The sequence below is a fragment of the Poecilia reticulata genome, linkage group LG23 (genome assembly GCF_000633615.1).
Source record: "Poecilia reticulata strain Guanapo linkage group LG23, Guppy_female_1.0+MT, whole genome shotgun sequence".
Lineage (NCBI taxonomy): Eukaryota > Metazoa > Chordata > Actinopteri > Cyprinodontiformes > Poeciliidae > Poecilia > Poecilia reticulata.
This window is the reverse complement of record NC_024353.1, coordinates 9,524,603-9,543,860: the sequence shown is the minus strand read 5'-3', so window position 1 is coordinate 9,543,860 and position 19,258 is coordinate 9,524,603. Positions and strand designations below refer to the sequence as shown.

Sequence of the window (19,258 nt, the reverse complement as noted above, 5' to 3'; positions counted from 1 at the left end):
CATAAACTGAAAGATGCAAATAAGCAATTACTTTTTTGAATAAGAAATAAAAATATATATTTTTTTCCTATAGCGTTCCTTTAGTGTAAGGTTGACCATTCATAGCAAAGGATGCATCCCCGGCAAAAAGAAATAAAAAAATAACTTTATACTTGTCTGCTGAATAATGTTTGGATGAATAAATGGCTTGTAAAATATGATAAATAAAAGATTTAATTTTTACAAAATTTTAAACTGAGGAGTTCTGGTTAGAATATATCGACAGATAATGCAAACTGTATTTATTTTTTGTACAGTTTAGGCTTACTTACTGCCCAGACTGTGTTGCTCTTTCAACAAATGACCATTTTAGAGTCTGCATACTTCAGTTAACAATTAATCGGTTACTAAATTAGTTGACAATTATTTCAGTCGTTGATTAATCCCAATTCATTCGATTAATCCTTTCAGCCCGAATAAAAATCTGATAATGTATCGTGCATTTATAGCTCAAGACATACTAAAATGCACATAAAGCATTTCAATTCGTTGACACACAACCCCAGCACTCTCCTCCGCTGTTCTTCCATTTTCAAGATGTTGCAACTAGTTGCACAATCGATGCGCTGCCTTACCTCCATGACCTGCAAGAATCTCTCCTCAGAGGGAGGGTGCGTGGCTTGCAGAATCCTCCAGATGTGCTGGGTCTCGTCCAGGGACACCTCCAGCAGGTCTCCCAGCATCATCAGGTCCTCCAGCTGTGCCTTGGCCTGCAGGGACAGTTCCAGCACTGGGGGCTCCAGGCTCCGGGGGATCAGGGGGGTCTTCCGCGGTTGCTTTCTGGGTGTGCCGAGATCTGAAGTGCAAAATATTTGGAAGTAAGACAAGCTAGACATCTGAATGTAAGGAAAATGTGTGTAGAAATAACAAAAAAAAAAAAGCGTGTTGTGCACTCACTTTGCACGCAGGACTTGGAAGCTGACGAGTAGGCGTGCTCGGCGCAGAATGAAGGCGTGGCGGCGGGCCACATGTGACTGACCACCTCCTCAGACTTCACGGGGATCTCTTCATCGCAAAACAGGTAGGGCTTCACCTCACCTGGGTCCTGGAAAGGCACACGTCACAATTACAGAGGAAATTTGGGACCATTTGAAGGCAACGCTTTCCACAAATTACACACTCAACTTTCCAGAGTTCTCAGGACCTTCCTGTTCATTTTATAACATAAAACAAATCAAGTTCATACTTAAAGTTGTGGCAAACTGTAAAAAAATAGAGCCGGTCTGTAACAACAAAGAAATAAAAGAGAGGAGGAAATAAAGGAAAAAAGAATTAAAGGCAGAAAGTAAAAGGAGGGAAGAAACAACGGAATAAATAAAGAAATTTATTTCCTTCTTTTGAAAGAAACAGAAATGATGAAACAAAATTAAAAGAACAAAGAAAAAGGTACAAAGGAACAAAGAGCAAGACGGGGAGAAAGAAAGGAACAAATAAAGAAAGGAAGGATTGAAACAAGGAAGAAGAAAACACACAAGGAAGTAAAGGACACATCTAGACAACATTTCATAGGGTCTGGAAATACATTATCTTATTTTTTTTTTTTCATACTTTTCCACAACTGGAAAATACTGAGATCATATTCCACACCTTTGTCAGGCTGTGTAGGAATTCTCACTTACCTTTATGTCGTAACCATAAGTCTCCCTGATGTCCTCGTCTGAATCCGTTTCCTCGTCATCGTAGTCCACAGACGGCCGAGGTGAAGCCGCTCTGCTGAAACCGGACTGCTGGAAGGTCTGGATGTGACCCTGCAGAGCGGAGAAGGTTACAGCGTCTGACTTCAGTTCAACGCTGGAAAACTCAGCTGGGTTTCTAATCAATCAACCGCATGATAAATTAAAATGAGGTAAATAACTTCCATTCTGACGATTATTATTTTTGAATGGCGTTGATGTTTAGATATTTCATCAATTATCATCTATGGTTTTGGTTGTGGTTTTTATTTCGGTTTTATTGATTGTTTTTGGTTAAAAAGCTTAACCAAACAGCGGCGACTTCTTCACAGACGTTAAAGGGTTTTAAAGGCTCACCTGCAGGTCAGGGTTGGCGGCGGCTTTCAGCAGCTCGGCGTTGATGATCTTCTCGGTTTTCTCCCTCGCCGCCTGCTCCACCATGCGCTGGCTGAGCACGGAAAGCTTCGCCAGAGCTGAGGACAGCTCGTCGGTAGCCAGAGCTTGACGTGCTCGATCCTGAAAAGGCAATTGGGCGAGAAGAAGCAAGTTAATCTGAAAGCAAACACTAAAAAAGAGAGAAGAAAAAAAAACGCAGACGGAGAAGAGTTTGGTGTGAATACCTGCCAGCTCATAGCCCGCTCCGTTAAACACTGCAACGCCTCTCCTTCCGGCAGACGCACCGGCAGCTTCTGCAGAGAGACCAACAGGGACAGGATGGTCTCCAGTCTAGGCCTCCTCGACCTCTGGCACAGCGGACACAGGAACTTAGAGTCTTTGCTGTTGCTCTGCCAGCTGACGCCCACTTTCTTCTGCGTCCCCATCTTGGGCAGAGGGACGCAGGCGCCGTGGAACCAGTCCTTACACAGCTCGCACTGCAGCATGAAGCCGCTGGCCGTCTTCCGGCACAGGCAGAACTTGACTTCCTCGATGTGGTCCGCCATGGCCATCTTGGCTAAGTTGGCGGCGCGGAGCGAGTGGATGGCCTCCACTTCCTTCTGCTCCTTGGCTTTGAAGACGGCCACCACGGCCGAGGGGTCTCGGACCTCCTCCAGGCTTTCCTCCAGGTCGCTGAGGGCGTCGGGGTCGTAGCCGCTCCGCTCCTTCTCCATGAGCTCCTTGACGCGCTTCCGCTTGCTCTTGCTGTTGCTGTACACGCCGATGTCCACACGAGGACTGAGAACCTTCAAAAAAAAAATAAATAAAAAAATAAATAAATAAATAAATAAATAAATAAGGGAATATTTTATTTTGTACCCCATAATCACACTGGATGTAACCTGCTTTATATATACTTTTAAACCGCTATTACCCGAGTCAGAAATATACCGAAGTACTGAGAAAAATATCTAAATATTGATCATTTTTGTTGAGAATTCTATATGATGAATAAATAAATCCACGTACACTATATTTAAAGGGGCAGCATTATGTATTTTCCAGGTACATACTGCTATTTTACAGCACAATCAAGCAACTAAAACACCTTCAGTTGTTTTAAAAGTGCTATGACTTAAAGGAAATTTGACTTCATCTTGAAATCGGGCCTCTGTCTCCTGTATAAACCCTTTAACATCAACGATGTACTCAGCAATGTACTGAGAAATATTCCAGCAGATACACAGTTCCACTCGATGTTTGCTAATTGTTGTTGGCCAGTCTGAAGGAACTGGATGGGGGAGATGTAGGGAAGGGCTGCTCTATGAGGAGGAAGTTTAGAACCTGCAGCTTAGAGGAGGAGCTGCACCTCAAAGGGGTTTAGCACAGCTGAATGGTTGCCTTGGGAGATTCCAAGCATGCTTTTGATGAGGGAATAACATGATGTAAAGCTCAAAAAAGGTCAATTTTACATCATACTGCGCATAAGAGGACTAACATTCATGAATACCATCGCACTCATTAACATCATAGTAAATGTCTTAGAATGGTCTAGTTGAAGTACATATCTAAAATAGATGAACTTAAAAATAAAGCTTTTTTTTAAGTGACTGAGCTTGAGCTCATTTATTTTGAGCTGAATTTTCTGGCGTTTGATGTGCAGAGAAATAACCCAAGAGTCACGAAGCTTGTTCTATTATCACCGTATCGACTGAAGAGGGTTGAATGCAATGCACTGAACACTTTTTTTTCCTTTTTTAAATTATGAATATTCAACAGAATTTTCCTTCCACTCCTCACTTTAAACAGACATGTGAAAAAGATCAGAGGCAGGGAATCCCAGGGTTTCCCTACCTGCAGCAGAGTGTAGGTGGAGTTCTTCTTGAGGAAGGTGCGGGCGGTCCGCTCCCTCCAGGCTCGAGCCGAGGCCACCTGAGACTCCACTTGTCCGAGCGGATCGAGCCGCACGGGGATGGAGCGGCCTCTGGCCAGCAGGTTCTCCAGCTGCTCCAGGTACGCGTAGCTGCTTCCGCTCTGTATGGCCTCCACCTTACAGGTCCAGTCCTTGGCTTTCTGCAGGGCGTCTTCCAGAGCCAGAACATTAGGCAGATATGCTGGGATGTTCCTTGCCTCCAGCACAATGCTCTCCAGCGTCACCATGCTGTGGCGAGGTCTGGGTTTACAAGAGGACACACAGGCAGAGGGGCGGTGTTCTACATCGCTTTGCTTCAACATCCAAATATCAGGAACTCAAAGCTGTATTTTAGGATGGTAATCGTTACCTAGCCTGCAGGCAGGCCCGTGCTTTATCCTCCCATCTCTCCGAGACGGTGAGAACTTCCTGTAGCTCTGCCATTGCTTTCTCCACAGCGTGATGCGGCGCTAAGCCGACTCCAGAGTCTATCAGTCGCTTCATTAGCTCCAGAGTGACGCGGTGCGGCTCAGCAAGGGTGCCACGGACCTTCGGTTTCAGAAAGATGGCAGAAGAAGCAAAAAAATAATAAACGGCTTAGTTTGTTTTAAGTTATAAAAATATTGTGCAACTCTGTCACTGCTAGCAAGCAAAAAGAAGCATCTCCCCTCACAGACACAGGGTTTCTGCAGGTTTCACCAACTCAAATTTAAGACTTTTAAAAGCCATTGTGAATGGGATTTCAGTGCATTCGGTACACTGGTGATAAATTTCCACCTAACCATGATAGACGCAAAAATACACAACAGATTTCTCCAAATTAAATTCACGTTCATTTGATTGATGGTCTTAAATATGCTATTTGGGACAGAAGGGCTACAAGCTGAAGATATTACTCTTGACAGACTTATAATTTTTGTTTTATTAAATTCATCATAATACAGAACGGTCTCGCTAGAGCCATAAGTTAAATTTGGATTTATATTTGTTAATTTTGCTTTCAAAAGCAAAATTAACAAATAGCAAATAAAATATTAGCTCTAGCTAATCCTATTAGCTAGAGCTATGTCTCGAGTCATAGAACGCAAAGAGGACTTCTGAGTGTGACTAACTTTTGATTGACAGAAATGTCCAACAAGAAAAAAAAAAAAAAAAAAAACGACATTAAAGCGTTCTGTCAAGAAAAAAGGTAAGATATTAAAGGCTAAATTACCTTTTAAAATGAATTTAAGACATTTTAAGGCCATAGTTTTAGATACACAAAGACCTTTTTAGGATGGTTAATACCCTGTGACAGAATCAAACCCTTTTCCAAACGTTCACAGTATATGTCACATTAATGATTAGCAACACCAGTGGTTAAGGACAACCCACAAACGGAGGCCTTTGTTCTCGACGCGGCTGTCGCAGGTTCGATTCCCGATCTGGTGACCTTTGCCGAAGGTATTCCCTCTCTCTCTTTATCATACTTTCCTGTCTTAACATTTTCAAATAAAGGTCACTAGAGGGAAAAAAACAACTTAAAAAAAAAATTTGCACCACCAGCCCCACCTCATCAAGCCAGCGGGCCTGCTGCAGCTCCTGCTTTAGCTTGGGCAGCTCAGGAAGCTCCACATCCAGGCCGCTGCCCAGGTCCAAAAGCTCCTGCAGCTTGGAGGAGTCGGGCATCTCGTCAGACAGAGCCACCTGCGCTCGCTCGTGGAAGTCCTCCACTGTCTCTAGTAACTCCTGGAGACACGGAGAGCATTTTAAAAAAAAATCCAAAACAGCAGGTGTTCGATGCTGCTGAATGAGAAAGAGGAAGGTTAAAGGATTTAAGACGAACTTTGACTTGTCGCGCCTGGCTGATGATGCAGGGCAGCCGGAAGAGCTGCTCCACGAAAGCCTTGAGCTCGTCCACGGTCAGCTTGGTGCGGTTGCGGCTACTGTCTGAACGAAGGCGGCTGCTGCAAAGACACAGAGAAAACTCCCCATTCTCATTTAAAGCAGATGAATACATAACTAAACACATGAGATTTTAAAAAAATACAAATAAAAAAAAACAAAACAAAAACAGCCAACAACGCAGCACTTTCTTGATACAAATGTGACTAACCAAAGTAGCTGTGATTACACAAAAACATCTTTACTGCTGGATTCCATTAGCATGAATACAAAGTTTCACTGTGAGGGAATGGCAGATGTTTTTACAGTGATTACAAAATAAAAGAACCTGCGAAAAATAAACTGCGGAGAAGAAAGAAAAAAGGAAAGAATAAAGCACAGAATTAGGACAGCTGACAAAAAGTCTGATTTTAATCTTCTGAGATCAAAATACCAAGAAAAAAAATCAAGATTTTTCAGTGGGCCTAATCATCTTCTATATGAACAGACGAGGGGATGGATGGGTGAATAAGACAGATGGACATGGAATCAAGTCTAGAAATAGAAACAAATAGTTTTCAGTGATTCTCATGGTCTTCAAAACACTTCAGACTCTATTTTTCTCAATCTTTGCCGTTTTGGAGCCCTGCTGGGAACCAACCTGTGCCTTTGCTTGCGGCTGAGCAGCAGCTGGGCCACAGAGGAGCACGTCTCTGCCTCCTTCACCATCTCCCTCAGGCGGCGGAACAAAGCGTTCTCGGGATACTTCCTGTCCTCGGCGTCCTCCAGCAAAACCTTGAGCTCTATTAGATCTACCACAGAGGAAGAAGGAGCGAGAGACGAATCAGTCTGGAAATCAGTTTGCTGGTGTTAATTAAAACTCTCACACGCCTCTGATTTTAGCTCGTTTTTTTATACGGATAAAAATATTCCAGGAAGGTTCCTGCTCTGTGAGAAACACTGAAATCAAATTCCAGTCTTTTCTAGACTCTACACAAGCCCTATAATATAAATTTTATCATCATCTGGATGTGTTTTTTACGGCTGAATTCGGGTCTACCTTTCTTGTTTTTCTGGTCTGCCGCTAAAGCCTCTGCGACCCGCTTGGCCCAGGTGTCGTAGGACTGGGCCCGCGTCTTCACGCCATACAGCATGGACGGAAACTCCTCCAGATCGTAACGGTACCTGAAAGAAACCGCATGATGATGCAGTTGCACACATTTGTCCGTTAAGCTAAAGTTCCGCAAAACCCATCCTGAGCTGTCGTGCAGGAACAAAAGAGGATCTCACCGGAGACACTTGCTGCCGAGGGGACAGTCGCAGAGGTCCTTAGCGTGATGGAGACAGACGAGCCTGTCCGGGCTGCAGGAACACGTCAGCGCAGACAGGAAACACGTAGTCTTACACTTGTAGCACTGGCGCTCGTCATCTGGAACGAGCTCGAAAACCTCCTGCTCTGATGAAAGCACTCCCTTTGAGGAGAGATAACAGAGCGGACGATGATTACATTCACGTCTGACGATTAGCGTCCAGCTAACCGGGAAGGAAAGACTCACCATCTCCTGGACAGCCTGCCTCAGTTTAGTTTCCTCCTCTATCATATCGTCCATTTCTTTGAAGACGGCCGCTGCCAACTCTACGTCGAGGTTCTCAGGATCGGCCGCCATTTTGCATAAGAGCTCCTCGTGGGAGAAGACGCAGTAGCGGTGGAGGCGGCGGTAGTGGGCGACACACTGACGACCCAACGGCAGCTAGGAAAGCAGAGAGGATGTGAGCGCTTTTCCAATCAAAGAATGGAAATAAAACCTACAAGAGGAGTTCTTGTTTTCCTAACCCAGTCTGCGGTGCAGAAGTTCACAGCTTCTGCAAAGTTGTACCCCTGGTTGAAACCGCTGTGGTAAGCCCTCGGGAAGGTTACCACGAACTCCCCTGCACACTGATTGGTTCGGTAAACCTGGAGTAAGAGATTTTTTTTATTCACACGAGACAATCCGGACATCTCGTCGAGTCAAATATTTAGACTTCGGGTGTTTCGGTTACTTACGGGGACGCCGTGATCCATGAGGACATTGGGATTCATGATGGTGACCAGCTGATGCAGGAGGTCTGGCTGAGAGTCAAAAAGCTCCGGAGCCAGCTTTTTCATGACAGCCTCTAGTTTCTCTGCTGCAGAGGCTGGCACTCCATACCAGGTTTTGGGTTCTCCCCTGGAGGACAGACAAAGGAAAGCAACAGATTAATAAAATAATAGGAAAAAACATATAGTTGATTGAAAAGTTATATTGCTTATATTTTAAACGCACATTGAGATTAAGATAATTCCCACCAGATTTCCAGACAGCCAATGATCCTAAACAACTGCATTGTTGTCAAAAGCAATCCATAAACACCACAAATTATATCTAAAGGCGTTCCACAAGGAGCCATTTTAGTTTCCATTTTGTTGTTTATTTTTGAAAATGACTTAGAATTTACTGACTGCAGACGTCAATTTATTTGCTGATGATGCATTCATATGTTTCCAAGCTCAAATTTTTGACTTTTAGTCATAAAATTTTTTTTTTACTTAATTTAAAAGTATCTCCCCTCTGAAGCACTGCTCCAATGCAATAACTGTCACCTCTAAATCAAAAATCTCTCACCAGTGAAGGAAATTGATAGAATAGCTCCAGTGGTCCTCGATGTGCCAGCAGAACGAGGAGAAACACATGCCCACATACAGCCAGGGCACCTTCATGCCTGATATGTCAACATTAATGTGTGTGAGAACTGACTGCTCCAGTACTGGCATGTTGTTCAAGTTCCAGCCTGAGTTTGCATATTCCTGTCAGAAGAGGAAACGAGGACTTCTTTACTAATGGGTCAAAATGCAAAAATACATCATCACTTTTTTTTCCTTTTTTCCCCCAAAGTGATTTTGGAAAAAAAATTATAATTTCTTTCTTTCCAAAAGACTTTTTGAGCAAAAACTCCCAACAACTTAGGCAAAAAAATTACTTATTTTAGCAACGTGGCATTATTACAAGACTATATATTTTTCAACATAACTGATTAACGTTATAGAATAAAAATTAATGTAACAGGATAAGAAATTAACAAACTTAAACATATAACCTATGACGAAAGATAAAAACATTACATTTTTGTTTAAGCACAAAGCCTTTAAATGAATCTAAATTTTTCTTTATTAATTGTGTTACACTGAAATAAGCTTTTTACATCAAATTTAAACTAATTTGATCAAAAAATGTGTTACAGTGAAACAAGTTATAGTGCTTACATGTGATTATTGTTGATATTATCGCCACCTGGTGGCTAAGACTAAATATTTCAGTAGTTTTTGTTAAACAGGTCAGGGATTATTTTTTTTTTTTTTAATAAATAGCAACCGAAACGTATTAATTACATAATTCAAAGATCACGGCAATGTGAGACGCATGAGTGTTGTCACCTCTTCATCTCCCAGAAGCCTCCTCTTGCCGTCCTTCATAGGAAAACCACTGCCCACGTCCTTGGAGCTGATGTCAGCGCCGTACTCTACGATAACGTCCTCCTCGATGCTGCTGACCAGGCGCCAGAACTCCTTCTCGACCAACTCTGTCGGAACCATCTAATAACACGCAGAGGACTTTGTTGAGCTTTCAGATTGAGGCGCAAACTGCCGTGACTCCATTTCCCCACCAACGGGTCAAACACACCAACTCAAAAGGTTTGCTCCACTCACGTGAACTGGCATGTTGAAATAGTCGGATTTAAAGTGGTCGGCCATTTCACCGAAACTCTGCAGAGTGTACTCCCTCACCGCCTGCTCAAAGCCAAAAGCCTCTCGGGGCTTACTGCACTCCTGTGAGGGAAACAGAAATGCGCATGAATTTGAAAGAAAATACACAGCAGAAGACATCACGAGTATCCAGCCACACAAAACTCTGGTTCTGACACACAAAACTGGCTCCAATCTTATTTGGCAGGCAGGAACTACTTTGTTTCATTTGGTAATTATAATTCTGGCCAAAATAAATGTGAATTGTGAGATTTCCCAAGGGTCCATTGTTGGACCACTTCTATTTAACACCAATAAGACTTTATATGTCTCACAGCATAACCCTAGTCCTCTATGCTCACTGTTGCAGTGTGTCCATAATATAAATTAGACTCAGTGGGTCTACAGAACACAGAGCTTGCAAGAGACCTGACAGTAAAGACTTTGTCCTGCTAAATAAACACTTGTTTAATGGCTCTGGAGCTCACATGATTATTGAGTAAAATGGTTTTCTCTAAAATTTAAAGTTATCTTTTTTTTTTACATGAACCGTAATTTTAAAATAGTTCCGAGTCATTAAGAAATGACGGATCAGAGTAAAATAGAGTTGGCCCTTTTTTTTGGATCTAGTCTGAAAAAAGAAGTGAAATGAAAAGGAGAACAAATTTTGCTGGATGGTAAATTGTCCAATAAGTTATTGCGATAAACAATGATATTGTTGTTTTTAGACCATTTTCAAGTAATATAATGGAAATGGCATAATAATGATAGAAACCATTCTCAAAGATCAATAAACTTTAAATTCTAATGAACATTTAACACAGGAACCGGAAGACATTTTAAATATTCAAAATAAATAAAACTACAGAAACAACAAACAAAATTAATCACGAAGAAAAAGCTAAATTGTTCTTAAAGAAAACAATAAATCATCCATATGGAAATCAATGAAGTCGTTTCAATTAATCATGCGATTAAATCATTTGTTGATAATTGCATCAGGGCTACTTCTGAAGCAGTCAGAGAGCACAAAAAAACAATCCACACAGTGATAGCATACGAGAAGAAATGTAACAGGTCTAGCTGAAGGTTCTTGAATTTGTCAGGTGTCTCGTAGCCCACCTCAGCGACACACTTCGGGCACCTCCAGTCTCCTTTGGGCACGTCCTGCAGGGGTGGAATGAGGCAGAAAGTGTGGTAGCTGTCGTCACAGCCGTCACACAGCAGCAGCCGGTCTTCCTCGTCGCCTCGTCCGCACACCAGGCAGAAATAAAGATCAATCTGGGGGGGAGAAAAAAGAAGGCATGAGAGATCTAAAGACTGCCACAGCTCATCTAACTCAAAAAAACAAGACTCAGATTTTGAGCAAAGAAACTGAAACTCTTACAAAGTTGACCTCCAGAGTCTCCTTGCGTGGTCTCATCTTAATGGCGAAGGCCTGGGCTTTGAGATGCCGCTGCTTCTTAATGAATCCATCGTCTACGTAGAACGAGAGCAGTGCATGAGTTCGCCTGATGTTTGCAAGTTGCATTTAAAATAAATAAATAAATAAAATAAAATAATAATTTACCAGCTGATACAATCTCCAATCCGACCATCTTGGGACTTGTTCCAAAGATTTTGAGGCTTTTGGGCTCCTTGTTTTCCCTCTAGGGGGACAAAACAGCAGAACTTATACCATGTAGTGATTTACATTTTATCATCACAAGGAAGAGCAGCGAACATACAGTGGGTGAATGAGCTCATGACTTTCTGTAGCTGGTTTATGTGATTGATGTAAACCGCTGCTTTCCCTCTTACCTCAGACTTCAGTCGCCTGGATCGCCTCTCTGATGGAAGCCGATCTTTGGTTTGAGTCACGTCACCCTCTTTGTCTTTCTCCTTGTCGTTTTCATCCTCCTCTTCTTGCTCCTCTTCCTCCATTGCCTCCTCCCCGACACCCTCATCCACTTCTTCCCCATCTGCTCCCTCATCGTACAGCCGCTGGATGCCCTGATTAAAAGCGACAGGCAGAAACGAATCAACGTCGTTTTCAGGTCCAACGTGACCGCTTGCGTTTTTAAACAAAACTACATCCGTAGAACGACGGGCACCGCTTACGGTGAGGGTAGCACCAGACTGGAAGAGTTCATAAGGGTAAAGGAATCTCTCATAATGCGAACGCAGAAGAGAACCGGTGCCTTTTCCCGATGGGAAGCCCATGCGAGTCGCCACTTTGGACCATCTCTTCTCTTTGCACACCGTCTCAAATCCGCCTTCAGACGACACAATCTGAAAGGGACGCAAGCGTCCAACATAAGGACATTAAGTTATTTGAATGTGTCCAGTAACTTTTAGCTGTGTTCATTGTACCCACTGAGTGCAGCAACAACTGTCTACTTAAAAAGACCAGAAAATCTGGCTTCACCTTGCTGAGCTGATAGAGATCCAAAATCTTTCTCTCTACATGAGGGAAACGAATCTTGGATCCTTGCAGCTCCCAGAACTTTGCGATCTGATCCAGGAAGTTCAGTTTTACTCGAGTGAGTGCCTGTAAAAAAATAAAAATAAGAAAAATGAAAGATTAGAGTTACAGATGAAAGAGTGAGTGTTTTAACTGGTGTAGAAGTCCAGCTGGTTATGAAAGGCTATTGCGGAGCGTTTCTGCTGACCCGGATTTTAACAAGGACATTATAAATCTTCACATAATGTTCCCACCAATGGCTGTGAGCTTTAGCATCTTAGCCACTACCAAAGATTACATTTGGCAAGGACATTAAAGTTAATTTGATTTCATCTGACTGGCCAAATATATACTCAATTTGCAAAACCGATTAAAATAAAAAAAAAATAAAAAAATCACCTCAAGTTCATTGAGTCTCTGCACTCTCGGGGTGAAGCGGAAGTTGCGAACATCACAGGCAAACGGAGGCTGCCAGTCCTGATGGACAGAAGAGAAACAGTAGGTACTCCCAGAACTACTTCAGAAATGAGGAAATGGAAACAATCCAAACTGGATATAACGCTCAAGGCAGCAATAATTAAAAAAATTTAATAAATAAAAAAAGCCTTTAAGATACAAGGTTTCCCCCAGAAAACGTACTAAGGCTGGTGGTTGGATGCTAGGGCAGTCACTCATCCAGTGGCCTGTTTTGTTTTTGAGTTAAATTATTTTTTTTTATTTCACAGAAAATTTGAAAATATCAATTGATAATTATGTGTTATTGGACGATTGGAACATTAATATCTGAACACTAACTATAAAGTCTTAAAAAATGCAAACATAAAAAAAAATTTAAAAAAAGACTTAAATAAGCAATGCCAAGCCTGCCAGGCTTATAATACACTGGGGGAAACCCTGTGATAAAAATAGCTATACACCCAATTTACAAGTGTCCCACTGTTCATTTTATTGGAATGTTTGGTTGAGTTTTAATTAAATTAAAAGTATAATCCTAGAGTTGTAGATTCAAAATATGAAAGGCCATTTTTTTAAATTCACATAAATAAGAGCTGTCACCATTTCTGAGCTGACATGAGCATTAGGCCTGTATTTTCTCCAATGTCATCATCGACATTATTGATCTATGACTTAGTCGTCAGGACAACAAAAACAAAGCATTAGATACAGGAGTTGTATAAAGCTTTTTAAAACACTTTTCATAACAAAAACACGGAAAGCAGACTGACACAAAGGGCTAATAAATAAAGCTCTGCTTGACCTTTGTTAGAGTAGCCAACTACTAGTTGAGTTACACAAAATTCAAGCAGGCCTACAGTAAACCTCGGCTGCGCACTTTTGATATCATCACAAAAGGATAAACCCGATCAGATTTCAAACAGAAGGGTTTTCTCGTGCTCAAGTGGAAGAGTTTACCTGGGGAGGTCTGATCTTGCAGATGCCCGTTTTCTCTGCAATCGGTCGGATCTTATTGATGAATCCTAAAGGATCCGAGAATTCCTCCCAACTCGGCTCAAACACCGGGCACTCGGGAGGGGGAACGAACTCGGCGAACGCAGCCATGTCGAAGTGAATCCGGGGAAGCAAGTCATTCACAAAACCCCCCAAAACAAAACAAAAAAACAATACGCTCAAAATAAAAGAGTTGACATCAAGGATCCATGATTTAACAGCAACAGTCTTCTTGGGGAAGTTCCTCCACGTCCATGATTATTCTGCAAATCTTCCCTCGATGAGAAATGTATCACATAGCAGTGATCATGTCTTGATTCATAATGAGGCTTGTGAGAAAATCCAAAATACAGAAAAAGGCAGCAGCTAGTGATGAATGTGCTCCCATCCTCCGTAAACAGTCGGGTAGGCCAGGCCGGGAAGTGTTCACCTGAGACGTAGGGTAGGGTCAGTCCGACACGCTATCATCTCTTTCTTCCTTCGGGTTTCTGCGTTTCCAACAAAGTTATCAGCGCCTAGCTCACACTTTGCTTCTTCTTAAGAATACCACCCAAACTGGATGCTAATAGCAAGCTCGCGTAGTCGGATGATGTATTCACCCTGTTCAACAGCTCGTACTCAAAGGGGCATCAAGCAGGAAGCTAATTAAATCGGTGCTAGCTTAGCATTAGCTGTCTGTTGCGCACCTAAACATTGCCGTCAGACGAATAAAGTCGCCTAAGCGAGCTAGTTTTCTATTATACATTCGTGTTAAAATAACATAAATTTTGAAAGCACAGACACATTTGTTTAATGCTTTAAAACGTTTAAGGGTGGTAGGTTTGCGCATAAATATACGTCGTCTACGAGTAACATAGCTGCATTAGCAGATATGCTAACTAGCACTAGCAAGGAAGAGAGAGCCGTTGTGATGCCTCCAGAAAAACTCGGAAAAACCAGCTTTTTCAGCGCTAGTATTGATAAAGTTGAGAACAAAAACATATAAATTAAGGTATTTTATCAATTTAAGTTCAAACTGATTTTTCTTTAAAAAGTGTCCAGAAGTTTGTTTTTGACTTGCTGCTTATGCAAACACTATACTGGGTCTGCATGTTGATTTAAATGACAGAAATTCCGAAACGACACAATGCAAAATGAAAAATAATATTAATTAAAAGAGACATTTATATGAAGAGCAGATGGGCTATAAATACAGGAATGCTATTATTGGTGTCTATTACATTTTGTTCTACGGTTGTTGGGAAACACACAAACGGAATATTGTTTTGACTTTTAAAAGGTGGGTTTGGAACATAAACCCTCATACTTTTATCTTCTTTTAAAGAAAATGCAATTATAAGAAAAGCTACAATTATACATTTTAAATAAATACAAAAAAGTAGGCGGAGATACTGCTCATGCTGAAGAGTTGACTATCAAATTAATAGAAGCTTTCAGTAATTTTCTCTCTCTCTTCCATTGTCCTGTTTTGTTCGACTTGTAACTCACTTTTTCAGGTAAGAAATTAAGTTTATAGTGGCTTACACAGAACTATATCGGATTTCATAGCCTCAAATCTTCTGGGGGTACAGTTATTTTATAGAAGTGACCAGCAGGTGGCGCTCGCTGACAGTTTTTCTTTCGGCTGACGTTTGGAGGCTTTCAACAAGCCCACCCCTCACCTCACAGTCCTCAAACCTGTGACGTTCCCCGCGAACTTCATCCAGTAGCACTCCGCCACATCCGCCCATTCACAGCTGCACCGAGGATGCGGAGGGAAAACTCGTCGTCACGTCTTCATGGTTTTGGTCGCATTTGGGCGTTTAGGTTCGCATGGACTCGGGGCTAAAGAAACTTCCCACCCCCCCTTCACCTTCTATCCGAAGCAGACTACAAAACAAACTCTTGATGCAGCTGCAAGGCGAAGAACAGGAAAGGATGATTCATTTGTAGACATGGATACGAGACATTTTGTGTCATTTACTCATTGAGCAAAGACTACATTTTGTTTAAGGATTTATTCCCCCCTCTTTTTTTTTGTTGGATTTAAGCATGCGTAATTATATTTAATATCTGCAGAGTGGAACATCGTCTCGCTCTTTTGGCACGCCTCGTTTCTTGTGCGCTTTTACGCACGGACGCAGACTAAAACTGGCGCAGGTTGAGGTAGTAGTTTGTGCTGTTGGCCGGGTCGACGTGCTGCCCCATATGGAGATGACTGCGCAATCTACTGCCTTGCCGGCGCTAGTGACTCGCTGCAGAGAAGACTGAAGACTTATTTGAGCTACAATCTGGACTCAGGTTTTTTTTTTTTTTTTAGATGTGTGATTGTGGCGTGGTACAAAAGCGCCATTATCGGTTAACTGGTATAAAACTTACACTAATTTCCCTCAGTAGTCATTTTCTTAATGAGTTTTGGTCCTTCTAATAAATAATATATATAAAAAATCCAAATGCTAAAATGGAAAAATGAATTTGTATTTTTGCACATTCTGAAATAGTGGGGAACCAACAAGTTGGTGTGGAGAGATTAGAATAAGAAATTTTTTCCTGATTTAACCCCCACCCCCAATTTGTCAATAGTATTTTTTGTTTGTTTTACTGTCTTTCCTTTTCTACTTTCTCAGTTTTTCCAACCTGCTGTTATGGATTTGTTCAATGTAATCATGCATGTGTTTGGTCAACTACTTGCCTTTGTAACAACATAAAGTGATATCCAGCTTAACAGTGTTTTGCACCTGCTGGAAAAAGCATATTTGAACTGTCTGAGATGAATAAACAAAGTTTTGAGTAACACAATTTATCAAGAAATTTTCAAAGAGTACTTTTATGTTTACCCCATCTCTTTATTTGACACCTGCTCGATGACCAAGACCTAAAATAACTAGTTTTGCATGAATAAAGTCAACTGTAACACAGAAGATTGTGGCGAAACGCACACATTTCTCTTGTAATTGAACTTCACACAATTCAGAGAATCACTTTTACACTTTATTTAAAAGCTCATCATAGTTCAGAGTGTTCTTCTACAGAGGCCCGAGTTTTAAGTGAACGTAATTTCTTGTGATATTAACTCGACATGCTTTATGCTGGAGTCACATTTACCGAATCGTGCTTTCAGTGGAGGAGGAAGCTGGAGGTCAACCAACAGCGCTGCGCTGCTCCACCGTCTTTCCAATCACTTAAACCAATAGATGACATTTTAAGTGGATCTTCCTCATGAACTGGAGAAGCTAAATGCCAGATTACTGGCACAGAGATTATTCCCCCCCCCCTTTCAAATTCAGATGTTTACATACCTTTCCTGAAATTACCTTCAAACTAAACATTTTGAATATCTTTTCTCAAGCTAGCAGCAAATAAATCTATAACATAAACAGCATCAGTAATGACTGGCTGTCCTTTGTGCTTGTTCTTTCTGAGACTGCTTTCTGAGCTGAAAGCAAGACAGATTTGAGCAACTCATTCTGATTGGTAGCTTCCAGTATTCAATTATCTGAATGAGACCAATTGTATTGTTTGACATGGATCTTTATTGTCTTTTTTTTTTTTTTATTCCTGGGTAAGAAACACCGAAGGTAAGCATTGCTCGTCTCCTGACGTCAAGCTTGTGCGAGGAGACATCAAAATAGTAGTTTATCACTCACTGAGGTTGTTTTTCTTCATAAAATTACATCTCACATTCACATTGAAGTAAGGGTAGCATGATAGTTGGCTAACAACAACCCCCAATTAGGCTTCAAAGTCGATCTTTGCTACAAAATAAAATCCCCCTCAGCTTCACAGGTTTTCTGACCTGGTAGTGTTGCGTAGGAAAAAAACATTTATAGTACAGCAAAAACGACAACAATCAGGTAGATGGAACTGGACTGAAGACTTCATGAACAGCTAGTTGTAAATGACTGCATTCGGAAAACCAAACATAGGTAAATCATAGCCGAACCTGAGCCGATGTGCAAAAGTTGGGTGACGACACAAATAAATCGTACTACACATTCTTCTAAGAAAGGGCCTCAATCACGTTCAGATGATCCAGGGTGTAATATAAATATGTCATTAATTAGCTAATGAGATTTCTTCAATGGAAGGTGCAAGAGGAGCACAGCACCACATCATCTGCAGGAAATAAAAAAACAGCTGCTGCTCTGACGTAATGCAGATGGTTTCAGTTATGTTGGGACAGCAGAAAGAGTAAGAACTGTTGATTTTAAGTGCATTCATAAGAAATGAAGTAAATGTTTAGTGTATTTCAGAGACATCAGTAAATAGTTTACTTTTGATTTACCCAAATCTTAAGGCCGAACAAAGTTAAATTAGCTAAAATAAGCTATGCTAAGACATTTTAATCAAAGCATTTGATTGTTTTATGCTGATAAGGTTTTCAGTTTGTTCAGACACAATACAACTTTGAAAATACACTTCTGAGTTTAAACTTTTGTTCATTTCAAAGACTATAAAGATTTTGGATCTTATGTCCAAACTATGGCAAATTAGCTAAAATGAGCTAAGCGAAGCTACATTGACCTAAGCAGCCACTTGCTGAAACTAGTTGTAAGTTTTACACTTAATTTTTTAGCTAAATAAGAAGCTAAACAGTGTTATTCTGCTGTAATATTTAGGGGCAATATTACACCTTGTATCAATGTACTTTTTAACAGATAAGGAACAGGATAAAAAAAGTTTATTTCAAGGTTGCAACCTTCCCCAATCTCAGGGCAAAATGAAGTTAAATTAGCTAAACTAAGCTACATCAAGAGAAACGTACCTTTTTGAAATTTCAGTTAATGTTTCTGTTTATTGACGTTGGGAAACAATAGAACTGATTTAAAGTATATTGATACTTTAGCTTCACTAGGGAAATCATCAACGACTTAAAAATCCATCAAAAAGGCCTTTATTTAACTCCTTAACTTTTAGCTGCTAATGCTATTAGCTTTGTAGCCTTACTGCTTCCATATGTTTTATTCTCTGCAGATGCTCCAGCATTCAGATTTATTCACCAATTTTTATTTTTTTCTTAAAATGTTTATTAATTTGAAGTTTATTTAACAGTTTAAAAAAAAAATCATTTTTTTTAAATAAGCTCCTTTTAAAACTTAGCAATAAGCATTTTTTTTGTTAATGGATGCTTCTCTTATCTTCTGCTAAACTCTTTAGACTCAGTTCTCTTTTTAAAGCCCAGTAAATAAACTCAAACTGACACAGGCATGCAAAAATTGTCTATATTAGGATTGTACAAATCCATAAGCAACTTTTTTATGTCATCCTGTAGCTTTTGCAAGAAATCTCTGGTTGCTTCCAACGCTAATGGAAAGCCAACGGTCTTAAACATCTTGTTCGGACATTCACAACAGAAATTACGAGATACATTACATGAATAAAAAGCCCATAAAAAAGAAACAGCAAAATTAAACCATTGCACCGTCGCTCATTCCAGGCCTAAAATAAATTACTGCATATACTAAAACTACATCCACACTTCGAGATACTTTCAGCCGAGGCAGCGTCAACCTAGAGCTTCTGAAAACATAAAACAGAGCAAAACAGAAAAAAAAAAGCTTTTACTTATTTTAAGAATTATTGTATTTTAGGTTTAGTTATCTATTACATTCTCCCTGCTGCAGGGAATTATTTGCCTCCATGCTTTTCATATCTTGGCTCTTGAGTGGAACTTCATTGGTGCGCAAGTCATTCAGTCCAACATGGAGTCTTTGTAGGGGTTTATATACCAATGGAAATTTGATGCAACTTTTGGTTGGCTTAGA

The 19,258-nt window shown here is 40.8% G+C and overlaps 1 protein-coding gene across 2 annotated transcripts in view; it reads right to left on the bottom strand.

The window, feature by feature from the left end:
• The window catches only part of kdm5a (lysine demethylase 5A), a 17,153-nt gene extending 2,727 nt beyond the window's left edge, over positions 1 to 14,426 (bottom strand). The window contains exons 1-26 of one of the 2 annotated variants that reach the window (XM_008401131.2): positions 13,479 to 14,426; positions 12,465 to 12,542; positions 12,030 to 12,152; positions 11,723 to 11,893; positions 11,423 to 11,614; positions 11,193 to 11,271; positions 11,010 to 11,101; positions 10,745 to 10,903; positions 9,587 to 9,706; positions 9,314 to 9,472; positions 8,505 to 8,686; positions 7,907 to 8,069; positions 7,697 to 7,816; positions 7,419 to 7,613; positions 7,153 to 7,334; positions 6,923 to 7,047; positions 6,524 to 6,674; positions 5,825 to 5,942; positions 5,551 to 5,727; positions 4,370 to 4,548; positions 3,942 to 4,260; positions 2,333 to 2,893; positions 2,070 to 2,228; positions 1,659 to 1,787; positions 937 to 1,084; positions 615 to 835 (exon numbers count right to left, since the gene is read on the bottom strand). In XM_008401131.2, the coding sequence (XP_008399353.1) occupies positions 615 to 835; positions 937 to 1,084; positions 1,659 to 1,787; positions 2,070 to 2,228; positions 2,333 to 2,893; positions 3,942 to 4,260; positions 4,370 to 4,548; positions 5,551 to 5,727; positions 5,825 to 5,942; positions 6,524 to 6,674; positions 6,923 to 7,047; positions 7,153 to 7,334; positions 7,419 to 7,613; positions 7,697 to 7,816; positions 7,907 to 8,069; positions 8,505 to 8,686; positions 9,314 to 9,472; positions 9,587 to 9,706; positions 10,745 to 10,903; positions 11,010 to 11,101; positions 11,193 to 11,271; positions 11,423 to 11,614; positions 11,723 to 11,893; positions 12,030 to 12,152; positions 12,465 to 12,542; positions 13,479 to 13,625 (4,449 nt within the window). In that variant the 5' untranslated portion in view covers positions 13,626 to 14,426. Of the gene's footprint in view, positions 1 to 614; positions 836 to 936; positions 1,085 to 1,658; positions 1,788 to 2,069; positions 2,229 to 2,332; positions 2,894 to 3,941; positions 4,261 to 4,369; positions 4,549 to 5,550; positions 5,728 to 5,824; positions 5,946 to 6,523; positions 6,675 to 6,922; positions 7,048 to 7,152; positions 7,335 to 7,418; positions 7,614 to 7,696; positions 7,817 to 7,906; positions 8,070 to 8,504; positions 8,687 to 9,313; positions 9,473 to 9,586; positions 9,707 to 10,744; positions 10,904 to 11,009; positions 11,102 to 11,192; positions 11,272 to 11,422; positions 11,615 to 11,722; positions 11,894 to 12,029; positions 12,153 to 12,464; positions 12,543 to 13,478 lie in introns of both variants that reach the window. The other variant, XM_008401130.2, reaches the window with a different exon arrangement.
• Between the last annotated feature and the right edge of the window lie 4,832 nt (positions 14,427 to 19,258).